The 17,900-nt window shown below is 35.9% G+C and overlaps 1 protein-coding gene across 3 annotated transcripts; it reads left to right on the forward strand.

Moving 5' to 3' along the window:
- Nucleotides 1-4,952: 4,952 nt before the first annotated feature.
- LOC111084976 (urea-proton symporter DUR3-like) lies at nt 4,953-17,900 on the forward strand. Of its 3 annotated transcripts, XM_022381740.1 has the most exons (9): nt 4,953-4,992; nt 8,449-8,493; nt 8,755-9,181; nt 9,758-9,874; nt 10,012-10,281; nt 10,882-11,112; nt 13,169-13,307; nt 14,646-14,811; nt 15,957-17,900. In XM_022381740.1, the coding sequence occupies exons 3-9, from the start codon at nt 8,771-8,773 to the stop codon at nt 16,990-16,992; spliced, it is 2,370 nt and encodes a 789-aa protein (XP_022237448.1). In that variant the 5' UTR covers nt 4,953-4,992; nt 8,449-8,493; nt 8,755-8,770; the 3' UTR covers nt 16,993-17,900. The 3 variants fall into 3 exon arrangements, with proteins under 3 accessions (XP_022237448.1, XP_022237449.1, XP_022237450.1); XM_022381741.1 differs by lacking the exon at nt 8,449-8,493 and having other exon boundaries at nt 4,966-4,992; XM_022381742.1 differs by lacking the exons at nt 4,953-4,992; nt 8,449-8,493 and adding an exon at nt 5,682-5,723.

Genomic DNA, 17,900 nt, shown 5'->3' on the forward strand with positions numbered 1-17,900 from the left:
TGTGATATTTTTTCTATGGTATAGAATAGAAGTATTACAGTTTCGTAGCATGGTAATATTTGTTACGTTCAAAATACTTTCTGTACTGCTCCGTGGGTGGGAGTAGTTTTGCTGCTCTCTTCCCAAAACTGACGGATTCAGTAAACTCCCAAATATTACAATAAATGAGGAGGTAACAGTGAGCAAACCTTTGTTTTCCTGCCTCCTATTATAGAAATAACAAATACAGAAATTAAAACAAAAAATGGAGTTTCTAATTGAAGTTAGCGTGATTGGCAAGTTCACTCATCCACATAAAACTCGAGTTGAATAATTAAATCGTCTTTTAAACTTGAAAGATAGAATTAATATGAATATATATGTACAATTTGACATATTCATATTATCTAAGAATATATTTTCACTTAGTTTTATATATTGTAAAAAATATTAATAGTTTGTTTAAAGAGAAAGAGATTGAGAGGTTAGAACGCGTTTTAGAATATGCGTCAATCATAGTAAATGCTTCGAAACAGTAATATTCAAATAAAATTCTGTATTTCTCTGAACATTATAAAACCTCAAATGAATTTATACATCAGGTCGGGCTAGCTGCCGTATAAATATAAGAGTACTGTATATCGTTTAGTAGCATCATGGTAATCACATCGTAAAAGCGCCGTCAGAAAGGCCTGACAGCGAATCAGAAGATTGCTTTACAAGCATATAGTTATGTTTTATCTTTAAACAAATATTGTATAACATATGTCCATTATCAACCAGTGAAGTGTGCGCTGTAATCCTTGTGATTTATAGGATGTATGGTTTATTTGTACAGTTAATTGCCTGGAATTCCTGTTTTAAAAAAGACAAATTGTTAACAGAGGAAACCAAGCTTGAAGAGTTGGCAGATACCTGCAGGCCTCTTGTGATAAGTACTTTATTTCTGTTTGACTGCTGACGATGTGACAATTATGATAAGGATGCTTAGGTTCCTTGCATTAAACTAGAAGCATAAAAAAGAATAAACTAAAATGCAGCTCGCTTTTTCTTCGTGGAAACAAAAGCTTGTTTAAACATAAAAAAATTGGTTACTGAGAGAAAGTGTAGGACAGAAAGAAGCTTACGTAAACTTATGATTTCAAGCCTATTTTATATGGTTGTTCATAGGAAAGCCCTTAACATTACATCTTGTTCTGCCCGTTTTCTAGGTTAGCTTCTCCTGGATCTTACATTGAACAAGGTTTCTATAACTAAATATGCTCCCCAGTTGCACAGCGGTATGTCTGCGGACTTAGAACGCTAGAATCCGGGTTTTGATACCCGTGGTGGGCAGAGCACATATAACCCATTGTGTAGCTTTGTACTTAATTACAAACAAACAAACAATAACTAATTATAGTGCCCCCAGTGGCATAGCGGTATGTCTGCGGACTTACAAGGCTAGAAACCGGGTTTCGACACCCGTGGTGGGCAAAGAACAGATAGCCCATTATGTAGCTTTGTGCTTAACTTTAAACAAACAAACTAACTATAGTACAAAGACTGGGCCCACGTATATATAATCAACTGACTTAACAACATTCTGCGTAATTTTACCATCTCCCAAGTAAAGCAATTTAAATTCAATAATATATCTTTTGGCATTGATTTGTACAGTCTCTTTTCAGCATCCACAGTCAAACTGGTGTTTTATGTCCTGCCAACACCATTCCCACAGTTGGCAGCTCTCCTGTTTTAAAATCCTCATCAACCTGCTTCTAATATCTGAAAACATTTATAAAACTAACATGAATAACATTATCTTTCGTCGAGCTGATGAGAAATGATATATCTTGAAACTGCAGTACTTGGTATGAGTTGTGATATACAATATGTGCAAATATATTTCATATTTTCAACTATATCCCCGCAAAACGAGTGAAATCCAAATGATAAATTTAGTTGCTATGTTAGAAAGCCTAGAAATATCTTTTCCTTTGCAAGCGTACAAACAATGTCGCCACCGAAATTGCAAGTTTTTTTTAATTATCAAAATCAGAAATTTAGACACAATAGCGTTTTTATGGCAGTACACATGACATCCTATACTTGAGGATATAGGTTTACGAGATAAAATAGAACAAGTCAAGGTAGGAACGCTCTAATAAACAGGGTAGAAAAATACATAACCAGCAAAGTGCTTTTTATAAGATGTTTGCGAATTATAAAGATATATAGGGAACTTTATTTCCCGGAAGGAGAAGAACATGTCTGAATCATCTACGAAAATCAACGAATTAACCAAAACATTATATTGTACATAATATGACAACAAAAACACTGTTCAAGACATACTTCAATAATATTTTAGGTGATATAACCTACCCTGAATAGGATTTCCAAAACATCTTTTTCCAAAAGACACGAAACTAATGTAACTCTGTTCTACACAGTTGTCTGACAGAATGATAAATTCTCACTTCACAATGCCAAAGTAGAAGAAGAATGTTTTGACAAATAATTTGATTGGTGATTTACATATGGTACGATACGCCATCTATAGGAATATTAAGCTTGATTGAGATTTCTTTATGAAACACAAGTCACGTGCAGTTATGAAAAGGTTAAGAAGTAGAAGTAGTCTATTGCACCTGTAATTCATAATTCTAGAGAACTACTAAAGAACCAACTGTTAAGACTTAAAACCATATACCAGTATATATTGCTAAGGTTTGCAAGATTGGTTTTGGTTGTTGCCGCTGGGGGCGTTTTGCAAGAATTCGTATCTACAGTATAATTCTTCAGCAGTGAAAATACAACCGCTGCCCATAAGAAGTAGTAGAATATTTATTCCTTTTAGAATTATGTAGACTCTCTGTACAAGGACTATCTGCAAATAGCATAGTTTTAAATGACAGAATAGAGGAAAGTCATTTAGTTAGCAGAACCCGCCACACGCTCTTTGGCTACTCTTGTGTGATCGAATAATGAGATCTAAACATTATTCTTATAGAGCATCCAATACCCCGAAGTGCAGAGAGGGTTTTTTGTGTCAAAAGGTCACGAACCATGAATCCTCGAATTCATAGTCCGTCATACTTAGCAATGACGTGCCCAAACAGGTAGATTGGATCTTTAAAATAAATTCTACAGAAATTTTGTTTCGTGCTTCTTCAGCAAAAGAAAAAGATGGGGATTTGTTTGTTACACAATGGGTTGTCTACCCACCACGGGTATCGAAACCCGGATTCTAGCGTTGGTAGTCCGCAGACATACCGCTTAGCTACTGGGCGGCAAACATGATGAAACCTCGATAATTTGTTTCTTCTTGGGCATGGCCTAATGGTTACCGTGCTCGAACCGTCAATCAGTGTTCGTGGTTCGCGGCCCTTTGCCTCAGAAACGCTTTTCGAACTTACAGGTTTTAGGTACACTATAAGAGTAATGGTTAAATCCTATTATTCGGTGAGACGAGAGTAGCCCAAACATTGGCGGTAGGTAATATTGATTAACTTCTCTAGTCTATCAGTTCAAAATTAGGGGCGAGTATGCTCATGTAGGCGTATCTTTGAAAATTAAACAAGTGTTTGTTGACCGTTGTTCCAACCATAAAGGACACACTGACATTTATTTCTTTTGGGCCGGGAGTGGCCAAAAGGTTAGTTTGCTGGACCGTGAAATCTTTGCTCAAAACCTGGCGTCCTGATGCCACAAAAAAAATCACACTCCGCATTTTGGGATCTTGGGTGCGTTATAAAAGCGACAGTCAAATCCCACTATTAAATTAGAGTATCCCAAGAGCTGGCAATCGATGCCATTGATAAACTTTCTTCCCTCTAGCCGGTCAATTAGAAATTAACAAACGGGTAACGCAGACAGCCTTAGTGGAGATTTGCACGAATATCCTAAGATAAATCAAAACTATTATTTTCAGAAGACCCCCCCCCTCTTCCAGTGACTCAGCAGTATTGGGCGCCTGTCCTGTGAAAGTGGGTACTCCGGTTTCCCCCACATCAAAATTCACAAGAGCATTGGACCTACAGGTCCCTCCCCTCGAAAATGGCCGTTTGTCTTTTGAGTTGATTACTTAAATATCCTGTTATAGACTTATATATATATATATATATTGATTTATATGTCACTATTTATATTTTCTCTCATTCTAAAATATAGATGTCGCTATCTATATACATCACTAAAAAAAAACAATAATAAAAATTACCAGAGTTGATATAATAAATCCAACTACTTAAATCATCCCAAAAGAAGAGTACTCGCTGAACTGGTTTGCCTCGGTCGCATAACTACAGCACCCCCACCCCCATTCCCCTCGTCAAATTCTAAAACTACAGGCCTTCACTGACTGACCAATCCCATTCGTTCAATTAAAACATACTCCCACTGAATTCGAAATAACATTCTGTTTTAGTCCAAAATTAAATACACGTGCGGTGCAAAGAGGAACGATTGTTCCTGAACATCCAAGTTGGGAAGAGCCCGCAATTCTCCTTATTGTGCATTCAAACTAAATTATTGTCGGGTTTAAATAAATAAAAGACTCAGCAGAAAGCTAAAATCGTGTTTCGATATTCACGGCGGGCACAGCGCAGGTAGCCCATCGTGTGCGCTTAGCAGCAAACAAACAAACAATTATTTCAGTTAGAAAAAACACTACAGTGTACTATATTCACAATCATACTGTAAGTTTTTTTTTGGTAATTACCTAAGATGTCCACATACAGAAAAAGGAAATAGAAAAAAAACAGACAGTGATTATAGTTCATTTACTACAACAGAAACATAACTAGAAAAAAAATTGTTTAGTCGGAATCACTGTCCGATTTTATGGAATATGGTTACAAGTCACGCATGCTCAAAGCCAAAGATTTCTAGAACCTATAATAATCTGTCAAAAAATGAACAAAAACGACTCACGTGGCATTATGCCAAAAACGTCTACCTCTAGGTCAAACAGGTATCATAGTGAAACAAATGCAGGGAAGAATTAGGCTGACGAATGTGAACTACCAAGTAAGTTAAGTTTTTTAGAATGTTTTATACGGTGAAAGTATTCCTTTGTTCTTTTATTAACAATTATTTTAATAATAATTTAATTATAATATATAACAATTATAATATAATTATTTATCAGTACAAACTATAATTTACTGGCAACAACATTTTGTTGCCTCTGTATGTTTTAAACGTTTTACAGAACTTTTAAACAAACCAAACGTGGTGCAATGTGTAAAGGTGCTTGCTATACTTTTTATTCATCACAATAATTGAATTTGAGGATGTTACATCTTCTGTGTTGTTCAGCGAATGTATTGTTTCACAAATTAGTCTTCTTTCACCAATACTAAAATTTCAAGTGCAAATGGTGATTATAAATAATAAAAACAAGTATAGACGTAGTATAAAAACAATGGTTTTTCGCATATTGAACAAGTGTTTGAAATTTTACCCAAGTCAATCATTCTACATTACGTGAAATAAAAGCAACGTCTGTTTTATATGCATTTCTCTAAGCTGTTTAATAACAACGTCTGTAAATAGGGCGCGTACATTGCGTTGCTGTAATCATTAGCTCACATTTGGTTATAATCTCCAAACGAGGATCAACTCTAAACAGTAAGTTTAAGCAATAGGAGGAAGTTCTTATCTCTTCAGGCGAGAGTCGTGGAGATTGCCATCTGTTACATAAATGTACTCGTGGGCTTTACAGTTTGCTTACAGCCGAGTTTATTTTGAAGTAAAACGTAAGTAAAAGAAACATTGACATATTTCTAGAACTTTCTATCGAGCTGCAGAGAGGAGTAATCAGAAGTAACACCGTCTAGAGATTTGCCACATAAAGGAAATAGTCTGAAAAAAAAATCAAACTGCATCGCGTATTTTCCAACTAAAACCTTCAAATAATCGTTTGATACGTGTATGTATGTGTGCTTTCATATGTACTGACGTAAGATTTTAACCAAGCAAATTACGTCATCAGTAAGTACAATATTTAGTATTGTTCTTGCCCTCACAGTTGTTCAGTGAGAAGTCTGAAGGCTTATAACATTAAAAACTGTGTTTCGATACCCGTAGCGGACACAGCACAGATAGCCCACTGTGGAGTTGTGTGCTTATCAACAAACAAACGTTGTTGTTTATTTTTCAGAGAAGGGTAGGGATTTTCCATGTAACCTTTAAGGAAAAAATAGATCTTGAAAAAACGAATATGAAGACCGTTTTAAAATATCGGTGAAAGTATTTGTATTTATGGCAAAGCTACTAAGGCTATATACTGCCGTCCACAATCTTTAATTACTGAACAGAGGGAATCCCTACCACCACACTTACTCTTATAACGCACCCACAATTTAAAGTACTGATAATATTTTGTGGTATCGCACGGATTCGAACTCGGTTTGCCAACTTGAAAATCCTCAGATTTCGCACAAAGTCAGTCCGCACCCTCGGAGAAGGTAAAACGTAATATAAGTATTTCATTTTATTATCCGACGATAATAAACTTCAATCAAAAAATTAATGGAAGAGCATTGTCCATTTGTATGATATCGAAAGAAGTTTCTCTCGTGTTTTGTTTCAGAATGTTTGCGAAAAACAACACACGAAATGCTATTTGCGCGTAACTGTCCCTATTTTGAACTGGTAGATTAGAAGAGAAGGCAGCTAGTCAACAGCAACCACGTCACTTCTAGGTTTGATGAGTAGTAGGATTTGACCGTCACAATTGCAATACATCAGATGCCCCAAAGTGCAGAGCGCGACTTTGCAACAACGGGTCATGAGGCAGGAAACCTCAGATTTGCAGTTCCAGTACGCTAACCACTATGCCACGCCCGGCCCATGTCATATGAAAATATTGAAATATTACAATTTTACAAACAAATAAGGCAACCTATAACAACAACACAAGTCGCAGTCAGCTTATATATCCACAAAACCTAAAAGTACCTAACCTAAACATAGTGTTACGATAGCGGAAGTCAAGTGACTCTGGTAACACGTCATGAGATTCTCGAAGGATCTTGACATTTCCTGGCAACTCTAGTCTGTTCTAGGCGCCCTCTTTTTTAGTGTATAAGCCCGACAAATAAAGCGGAGATATGATTGCAGATAGACAGAGATAGAGACAGAAAATTAAGTCAAGCGAGTGGTAGTGACGGTAATATAAAGTGTGTGTTTTATTATCGAGACTGCAAACGTATTGACTGTGGAAATTCTGTGTATTGCAAAGTTGTATCGAGAAAGAATAAACTGGTTTTAATTAAGAAAGGACTCGTTTTACTTGCTTTAGATCACATCACGTATTGATCCATAGGTTTCAGACACATTCATGCAATGGACATTCAAAATGGACGAAAGACAACGAAAGTAACATTTTATGGTGCTTTGTTTCTATATTATTATGCAAAAAAAGGATAATCTTTTTAAGATATAAAAATGTTATTAATTTATTTATTTTCATCTAATTCAAACAGTTCACGTAAAGATACAATTGTTATTCTTGTACAACCCAACGTGTCCGAGAAAACTTAATAATGCCATATTCCTTCAGTACGTGAACATAGCTCTTTAACTTCGCCAGCTTTTGTAGTGTTCATATTGCTGGTGAAACGTCTCATTTGAAAGAGGTTTAACATTGGAGGATAAACATTCTTTTTGGTAGTTTACGAATTGAAAAAATCATCATTTTACCTGTCTAGAACTAGAAAGTCTGGTGAACGTTTCTAATTCTGAACAAAATTTATTGTTTTGAGTATTCACTCGATTAACATACTGAATATATTAAACTGTTTGGAAACTGAAAACTTGGTGTTAACATAAAAATGTTTTAAGTCTATTTTTCTAAGCACAAAGCTACCCAATGGGATATCTGAGCTCTGTTTATCACGCGGAATTCGAACTCCAGATTTTAGCGTCGCAAGTCCGTTAACTTACCGATGACCCATCAGGGGGGTGTTTTAAGAGAAGTGATAGTTACCCCATCACAAAATCTAGGTTGTAGCTTTACCTGTTTTAAAGAAGATTGGAGTTCAGTATCAGTGGCGTAGCCAGGTACGAAATTTTGGGTGGGCCCGGTTTGTTTGTTTGTAGTTAAGCATAAAGCTACACACTGGGCTATCTGTGCTCTGCCCACCACGAGTATCGAAATCCGGTTTCTAGCGTTATAAGTCCGCAGACATACAGCTTTGCCATTAGGGGGCAGCTGGGCCCGGAATTACAATGAACAAGTTAGAGAAACAACAACTAAAAAGCGATATGTAAGACGGCGCGGAAACCATCATGCAGACTCTGACCGGATGGGCCTTGGCCCGCCTAGGCCCACCGTTGCTATGTCACTGTTCTGTATTAAAAACTGTATTACTGTTTTTTGTTGTTGTTGTTTTTTACTTCGATAAAGAACACCTACTCTAATTTCATAATGTTAAATATTTAATATTTTAGTTTTAAATGTTTATTTTTTATTTACAGTGGTAAAGATCTATACATCGTACTTTAATGGGTGTTCCATAAAAGGTAAAAAACACTTTTACTAGAAATATGAACTTTTTGTTTTAAATGTATTTGAAAGAAGTATCATTAAAAAGCCAAACACAACGACGTAAGCCTTGCCACAACATTTGATTTTTTTTTTTCATAACAAGTGAGAATTCGATTGTCTGAAGAACATTAATGTTTTCTATGCTTTTGGTAATAAGTTATTTTGGTATACAGACTTTGTACAGATTTAAATCTGATACTTGGATCTGATATAAAACTGAAAATTACATATTTTAGTTTCAAACCGTTAGTGATGTCAGCCATCTTCCTGCTTATTGGTGTATTGCTTTCTCCTGAATCTGGAACAAATATTGGTATTACAATAACCACAGGATCAGTCACCAATGAAACAATGGACCATCTTCCTAGAGACTGTGACCCTAATATTGTTGCTGCCAGGAATAATACAGCTATACGAATTGGTGTTGATTCAACTGTGAATCTAACCAAGGCTGTGCTCATTTTCATAGCAGTGGGTGTTTTTGCTTCTATTATTGCGTCACTTTTCCATATGGTCCGAAAATACGTTTACCACGACGCTGATAATTTGGACACCACTTTCGATGCTGGAGGAAAGGTATCAGTTGGTTTGACTGCTACTACAATTGTGTCTCAATGGACATGGAGCGCCACCTTACTGCAGTCTTCGACAGTTGCTAGTAAGGTAAACATGGGTTAATTTTTGACAAAGTTTCTTTTGCAGAATATGAAAAGTGAATAAGAACTTAAAATAAGGCCTAGGTTTAGGACATACAGATCAATATATTTACCATACACAATCGATATTTTTATCGGTTTGGTTAATCCAGTAAATCTAACTTCATTTGATTACAGACTCAAAACTTCCACAAGTTTCAAACATTACATTTTGTTAGTATCCGCAATGCACATGTTAAATAACAATCTAGGATGTGTTTGATATTCTCGAGAATGTTCCAGTATCGTGAAAACCCTGATAATTACTGATAATTACTTCTTACGTCCACTGGGAACTTTACTGACATTTTCTTATTATTTAACTTGTTGATGAATAATAATGTTTAATCTACGCCTTAAACAGCTACATTTCGAAGTAATGGATGTTGAAATACTTTAATCTGCAAATGTCTAAGAAGCGGAAGTATAATTGCTAGTAAATTCACACAAAATTAACTTCTGTATCAAACGCGTTTTTTTTTAAACTTTGAAACTAGTTGTATAGTCTTCTGTAAGATTCTCACTGCTCATTTTCTTCCAATAGTATGGAATTAGTGGACCCTACTGGTACGCAGCAGGAGCCACCATCCAAGTTATTCTGTTCGCCATCTTATCCATCCAACTAAAGACGAGAGCTCCAGGAGCCAAAACCTTTTTACAGGTGAAGTTTCATAAACACGTGTTTTATCCATATTACTACAAACGTATTTATTATTTTGTTTTTCATAGATAACATGTAAAATCTATATATATTCTAGTAAAACCTAGAAAGACAGTTGTTTACGTCACTTCCGACAGGTTATCAAGGCTCGCTACGGGAAGAAGACCCACATTACTTACTGTGTCTTTGCTGGGTTTACCAACATCGTGGTGACGGCGTCTCTAATGCTGGCTGGATGTGCTGTACTACACAGTCTTGTTGAAGGCCTCAGCGTGGAGCTTGCTGTCTTGATGTTAACTGCAGTCATAGGAGGCTACACTCTGATTGGTGGGCTTGGAGCTACGTTTTATGTTTCCTACTTCAACACCACGATCATCTTCATTATATTAATCATGCTGGTTGTGGAGGTAAAATAAAATCATATTTTACTGATTGTATAGATATTGTAGTTTATGTTATGTTTCTTCTCTTTTAATTGAGTTCGTTTTTCGAGTGGTTCTAAGAAAATACGCTCGCGAAATAATCGATAGAAAAAATACATAATATAATTTGTGATATCTTTTTTCTGCTACTTTAAACAGAATCTTAGTTTTGGATGTAGAAGAACATAAACAAATGTATTATATTCCACCTCTGCTAATAAAGTTTTATTAACCGATAACAAGACTAAGAAAGAATACAATCCGAAAATATAAATCAGGGCGATTATAATTGAATTTTGGATATTTATTACAAATGTAAACCTGTATTTATTGGTTTGTTTGTTTTTAACGCAAAGCCACACATTGGGCTGTATGCGTTCTGTCCACCGTCGGAATCGAACCCCGGATTTGTAAATTCGTAAACTTACCGCTAACTCGCCGGGTAACGACTATATCTGTAACCAGAGTCGTTTTAACTAAAGCTGGTGTGTGTGTGTAGCTATTACAAAAAATAACGTAATAGAACGTAATGTAACTAAAATGTTATAAAAACTAATCTTCTGTGTTTATTTTTGTTCGCGCTAGATCTACTACAACCCCCTAGGACATGAAGAAAACCTGTTTGGAAGTTCTGACAATATGTACCAGTATCTGGTGTGTTCTGTTGGTCCAGAAGGAAACGAAGGCAGAAGTTATCTAACTTTCCTCTCCAGTGGTGGCTTATTCTTTGGGATCATCAACATCGTGGGAAACTTTGGTACCGTTTTCTGTGACCAGTCTTATTGGCAGAGTAGCGTGGCTGCTAAACCTCTCCAGGTAAATGAGCTGATTAGAAAAAAACACACGCGCTATACAGAAGATTTCCATACCGACTAACATATTTCTTTAATCACGCTCTTATGATTTCAGAATCCGTGAAAGCTACTGAAAACTTTCTATTCGTGATACATATTTCTTTAATGATGTTCGTATGTTTTAGCGCAAAGATACAGAATAGGCTGTCTGCGCTCAGTCTACCAAGGGAAATTGAACTCCGGATTTCAGCGTTCCAAATCCTTCAGCTTACGAATGAGTTGCTGGGAGACGCTATAATTAAGAAAGTAGCCATTAAGCCGAGAGCAGAATGAAAGTACTTAATGTTTTCAACTAAGCTAGAATTTCTATTACATTTTCTTTCTGCTAATATCTACTTACACTAATCCTATCTCTAGATATAGCGGCGGCTATTAGCCTGGAAAATAAAAGCTAACTAGTTTGTGTGGGACGGGGGGAAGAAATTCAGGAAAAGTTGAAATTTTAATTTAGTGACACGAATAAGTCAGGGTTTGCATATATTTTTTTAGCTTGAGACCCTCGAATATCTTAGATACTCCAGCTGAAGACCTCTTCCTGCTGACTCTGACGTATCATATTTTCATTGTAATTTGTTCTTTGGGGAAAAAAACTTCAATTATAAGTAACATTGTTTAGTTACATTTCTTACAATAAATAAAATTATTGCTGAAAATGTTTTTTTGTTTATTGTTAAGCACAACGCGGGTACTGAGACCCAGATTTTAGCGTTATATGCCCTCAGAATTAGTGCTGACCCACCGGGGTCTTGTTCGATGTTTAGAAATTTTTAAAAAGAGTATTTCTAGAAGTGCTTAAATCCTTCTGAGAACATTTTGCGGCTCCCCGTTTGGGGATTACTGAAATTATGAACTTCTACTCGAAGAAGGCAGGGCGCAGCTGATCGAAAACATACTGGATTGTGGACCCGATGGCCCACGGCTCGCGTCCCGTTACCCTCGATCCCAAACAACTTCAATTAGGGACGACTAACGCATATAGCCCTCGTGTAGCTTTGACGAAAATCGGAAAACAAACAAACTCTTGTCAGTTAGTTTAACTCGTATCGTTTTTATGTACATAAAATCACATGCTTTTCAATATTTAAAATTTGAAAGAAAATTAAAAGGAAATAATGTTTTGATCCAAATCACCAAAAGAAGCACGATTTACCAATATACTCAGACCTCTTGTTATCCAAGCGTTGGAGACATGAATCCCACAGTGTGTCAGCGGTCAGTTTACGGACTTACAATGCTAAAATTCGGAGTTCGAATCATCCCCATGGCGGATAAAGTGCAGATAGCCTATTGTGTAGCTTTACGTTAAAACAAATACAAGAAAGAGAGAGAAAAGATTCTCTAAACAGTATTTAATAAATTGACCTTAATAAGTTAAACTTATTATCTAAGCATAATTTGTAAAATGAACCTTTGTCTAAAAAAGTGAACAGACTGTGTTTTGATGAAAACATGTAGTTTCTGTATTCTTTGATTTAACTTGTCAGATAAAGTATATTCAATTAATAACAATTAATAAGAAATGTTCAGTGTTTTGCAGCGTTCTTCAAACTTATTCTCGATATTAAAAAATGTACATTTGTATATTTGTCTGTTGTTAAGCACAAACCTATACAATGGTCTATCTGTGCCGTGCCCACCGCGAGTATTGAAACTCGACTTGGAATGTTCATAAGCTTTCTGACTTACTGCAGAGCCACCAGGAAGCAACAAATATACTAAACATTTTATTTACAGATTAAAACCACTGTTTATAACTGTTCAAACACGTGCGTTCTTTAGTCGAAATATGCTAAATGTGTTTATATTTATAAACAATGAATAAATTTTCATCAAAATTGCTGACCTTATAACTCTTTATTTATGACTGCCAAAAAGTGTACTGTGTCAACAAGTTAGTAGAACCCAACTCTCAGAAAACAGCAACACACATATACAGATATATTCTGAGTATATTCTTTCGTCAAAATAAATTGTTGGATAACAAGGTAATAGGGTCTTCTTTGTTTCACCATATGTAGGGCGTATGGGGATTTATCCTCGGAGGACTGACCTGGTTCGCTATCCCTTTCTCCTTAGCTACGACCCTAGGCCTAGCCTACTTAGCGTTGAGTAGCAGTCAGGGTCAACCTCTGCTGGGGCCTGAAGATGTAGATAAAGGTAATTATAAGAACTTATGAGTAAAAGTAAATGAAGAAAAGCGTTATAATATGTCAGTCACACTACATCTGCCATATCTAATGCCGAAGAGGCCTTTCTCCCAAACTAAGACTTATCAGACCAGCTTCGATACGACATAGTACTGGTCGAGACGCTGTTTATAACATAAACTGGTTAAATAACAACCGTTTCGGTGTGAACTAGATTAAGTTGGTGAACTGTAACATTTATCAGTTTTACTTAAGTCATTATACATCCCAATTAAATTTACGGTTTTTATTAACACCAAATTACTTATTTATTTGAACATCAGATTGTTCATTTTTATTATTATATATTTCATTTGAATTAACCTTTACTCACCATTGAAAAAAACTGGCGAACCAGTAAGATAGTCTTTTTGATCCCAGAGCGGGTCAAGTGGCCGCAACGTCAACGGGAGTAGACTACATTGGTGATTATAAGAACTTGTGGGTGAAAATATAGAAGAATGTCAACCGCTCTATATCTGTTGTATTCAGTGCCGACGAGGCCTTTCGCCTACATTTTAGAGTTCACTAGACCACCCGTGACCAGTTGGGTCACCCACTATTCAGAAGTTATGAAGAATTCAAGCTAATTTCAATATTGCACCGAAATGAGGGTTTATTTTGAGATAATTAAATATTTCAAACCATTCGTGTTATTCATAATTCAAGAAAAAATATGTGATTGTTGATCTGGAGTAAAAGGAAAGACCATTTCATTTTTCAAAGAAGCTGGGAACATTGACAGGGAAATAGATTTGAACGAAGAAATTTTGTAAAGAGCGCGAACGGTACTGTGATGTAAAATTACTCATGCTAGAAATTTTCATAAAAGTGACCCGTAAAACGGCGCTAACTTGGTAACCCGTGGCCCAATTTTAACAAAACTTCTTTTAATCTGTTTCTATTCTCATTTTATTACAAATATGGCGCTATTGTGCGCCGTTTTTGCTGTGTTTAGTTACAGACAAGCAAACAAACAAACAAACAATCAGAGATTTAGTAGTATGTAAATAGATTATGTCGGCTGGGATACGACAGACATGGTAGTGGTCGAGACGCTATTTATATTAACAATTGCATAAGAAGAGCTATGAATGAAGATCGACGTTTCACTGGCTTACTAAGAGAAATAAAAGTTTAGTGTTATTTTAGATACACTGTCTAGTCTTAATGATTTAACTGATGTTTTCCGAAGAAAAACCAAGTCCATTCCGCTTTCTGTACATTAAATACAGAGAGAATAGCATGATCGATAACAGTAATCTGCTACATTATGATTCACTAATAGCCCGGATTGTATTAATTTCAGGTTTAGTGGTACCTGTTGTAGCACAGACTGTTCTAGGTTCATCTGGAGAATACGCTATGATCTTCCTAATCCTGATGGCCGTTATGTCCACTGGCTCAGCCGAGGTTATAGCTGTAGCTTCTGTTGTCATCTATGATGTCTATCAAGTTTATCTAGAACCGTTCAGGTAAATCTTAACTCGTAAACTCCATTTTTGATCTACTTGTCATGAGATTCTGAAGAATATTACTTTTATCTTATTTTTTAGGAATTTATTACAAATCCAAAGAATACAAAATCTTTGATCAAATGTTTCATTAGGGGTGTTTGTTTTTATTGTTTAGTTTTCTGTAAATAAATCTATTTTTAAAATCGGAAACAATCAACACATTTTTAAACAAGCCATTTGTTTGTGTATAATTCCTGGTTTAGATGGATAAAAATACACACACATATATATATACTAACCCCGCATAACGATAGGTTCTAAAATGCATAAGGGGAAAAAATATTTGGCGAACATAACTAAGTGCTGTATATTTTACTTTCCATGTTTGTCTTGCATGTCTGCCATGTGGATAATGGTGAAACTAAAATATGGTAACGCACGGTTAACAAACACAATAAAGAACCTGAATTAAAAAGTCACACTTTACAACATGTCTTGCCCCTTTCAAAGCAGAAGTTGGTCTCCACAAAAGCACTAAAACTACTCTCATAATACACATTATCTCTATGGCTGGCTAATCACCAATTGGATTGCAAGGATTAGGAACCATCCCTCTCCATGTGACATGCGTAGAGCGGTCCCACATACACAAATGATTAAGAGTAATTTCTTTCCATGTGATATGCGTAGATCCGTCCCACATACACAAGGTGAATCTAATTTATATATAATAAAATAAAAAGTAACTATATCCCACCAAAGATCAGATAACTTTCTTGGCTGAATCATGCTACAGAAAGGTAAAAAGCAATACCTAAGGCAGAATGTAGCACACGACATCGAGCCGATTTAGGATGTTTCAAATCATAACTCAGAGAAATACAAAAATGTGAAGATGTGAAATATGTGTTGGAGAATGATATATTGTAGTACTTCAATACCATTCTGTTTGTTGTATTTACTGTAATATTTTCAGTAATATCCAACCTAGTATTAAAGATGGCTTGTAATCTTCAGGTGCAATAAGTGCGTATTCCACTCTTGGTTCTAGAAGTTGTTTGGGACAGACAGCACTTTTTTGTATAGAATTCTTTCTCTTTTCCTTACAGTTGTTTTCTAAAATCATACAGAAGTTTAACATGTTTTTCATTGATTGCTCACAGATCAGATGTGATGGACGAGCAGTGTATCATATGTGGAAAGGTGTACATGTCTTCTCAACCGAGTTCTAAGGTAGAAGAATATTGTCAGTGCAAAAGCATGATGTCCTGCAGTGACTGTCAAAGAGACACTTTTAATCGTCTCCACTGTAAGTCGCTAGTGAAACCACATTTTACCTGTCCTGTCCACAACAGATATAGAGAATATCAGGAAAAACTACTTCGCTACAAGAACTGGTGTATCGTGTGGACAACCATTATGATTATCCCACTATTCTTGCTCTGTTATGCTGCCAACCTGAACCTATCTTGGACTTATCTCTTCATGGGTATCCTTATCAGTTCAACAGTGATCCCAATCACTTTATCTGTCTTGTGGTCCCGGATGAATGATAAGGGAATGATGGTGGGGGCTATAGGAGGATGTATATCTGGTGTGGCTTCTTGGCTTGCCACTGCCTCTACCTATTCTGGAGGTTTGGGGAATTTTTTATCGAATACGGGTAAGGATCTTCCAATGTTGGTGGGGAACTTGATATCCATTGGGATGGGTGGCATATTGAGCATTGCCGTTTCACTTGCTACATCGAAACCTCTGTCTGAGGTAGAAGAAAAAAACATTTGGGAGAAAACTAGGAACATAGATAACCCCTTAAATCCTTGGGCTTTTATTTACCGTGAAGATTTAGCAATAGAGCCTAAAGATAAATACCACGACCGTCCCTCTCTAGAATCCGTAGTGCAAACCTTTAAGACAGCCAGAAGTATCGCTTATGTTGTAGGTTTTTTGCTGGTTCTGTTATTTATCTTCATCTGGCCAGGGGCGATGGCAGCCGTAAAACTTCTGGACTCATCGGGTTTCCTCATCTGGACTTCTATATCTCGTGGTTGGGCCTTTATAGCGGCAGCATTCATTATTATTGTTCCATGTGTCCAGGAAATTATAGCCATTAGAAAACAGTATCTTGATAACCAAGTGGAACCTAACCTGAAAGAGCAATCGTCATCAAGCAATGCAGTCGAAAGTACTCGTATCTGAACCGTATGTCATGTCGTGTTTCTCTGCTATGCACAACTTAAGAATTTAAAGAAAAGGTGTAATTTGTTGTAGAAGAACGATTTTTATGTGCGTGCGAAATGTGGTTGTTTAGAAAAGTGTCAAATAACGAAAAGAAGGAAAACCAGCAAGAGAGAACTGACTTAGGTTTGTATCTTAAACGGGTTATTGTTTTAGTAATCATAGTAGGATGGGTGTGTCTATGTATACAAGAGTAAACAAAGCCGTTTTTAAAACATGACCAAGTATAATCCAGAACTTTAGTAGAATGGGTGTGTCTATGTATACAAGAGTAAACAAAGCCGTTTTTAAAACATGACCAAGTATAATCCAGAACTTTTTATATATTCACATTTTTAAAGCAATTTTGCTTGTTTAACTTAAAATACTTTGATCAAAATAAAACATATTTTAACTTACCTCTTTTTAGATAAAGAATGTTTTGCATTGATATCAAAATAAACCAATCACCGTTAGTAATGTGGCACTCAGGCCCTCTCAAATAACAGTAAGTATATATAGTATTTTCTTGACAGTTGTGTATAATGTTAGAATCATAAATATATAACACACAACGTGAAAATCGACACACAGTTCAATACATTTCTAGAATGTGGACTCTACATGTTTCGACGTTTACCACGTCACCAAAACGTGAAAAGTCGTCAGTTGTATCTGTAAAATACATCAATGTGCATCATATCCTGGAAATTTCATTAGCAATACTGTTTTTATTTCAAGGCTGCTACAGCAACACTAAATAATTCATTTTTTCACTTCCCATTCTAGACATACCTATCTTTGTCTGCCAGTATTCAACTCATCATAGATAAACGGTTAAAAATGAATTTACAAAGTAAGTAAATCAAATCCTAGCTATAAAATGTTAT

Source organism: Limulus polyphemus, unplaced genomic scaffold (genome assembly GCF_000517525.1).
Source record: "Limulus polyphemus unplaced genomic scaffold, Limulus_polyphemus-2.1.2 Scaffold187, whole genome shotgun sequence".
Classification (NCBI taxonomy): Eukaryota; Metazoa; Arthropoda; class Merostomata; order Xiphosura; family Limulidae; genus Limulus; species Limulus polyphemus.

What these genes read in the sequence shown, in the direction of transcription:
- LOC111084976 (XM_022381740.1), top strand. Translation starts at nt 8,771, where the DNA reads ATGTCAGCCATCTTCCTGCTTATTGGTGTATTGCTTTCTCCTGAATCT. An exon ending in TAATCATGCTGGTTGTGGAG is followed by an intron (nt 10,282 to 10,881) that starts GTAAAATAAAAT and finishes TGTTCGCGCTAG; the next exon opens with ATCTACTACAACCCCCTAGG. An exon ending in TGGCTGCTAAACCTCTCCAG is followed by an intron (nt 11,113 to 13,168) that starts GTAAATGAGCTG and finishes CACCATATGTAG; the next exon opens with GGCGTATGGGGATTTATCCT.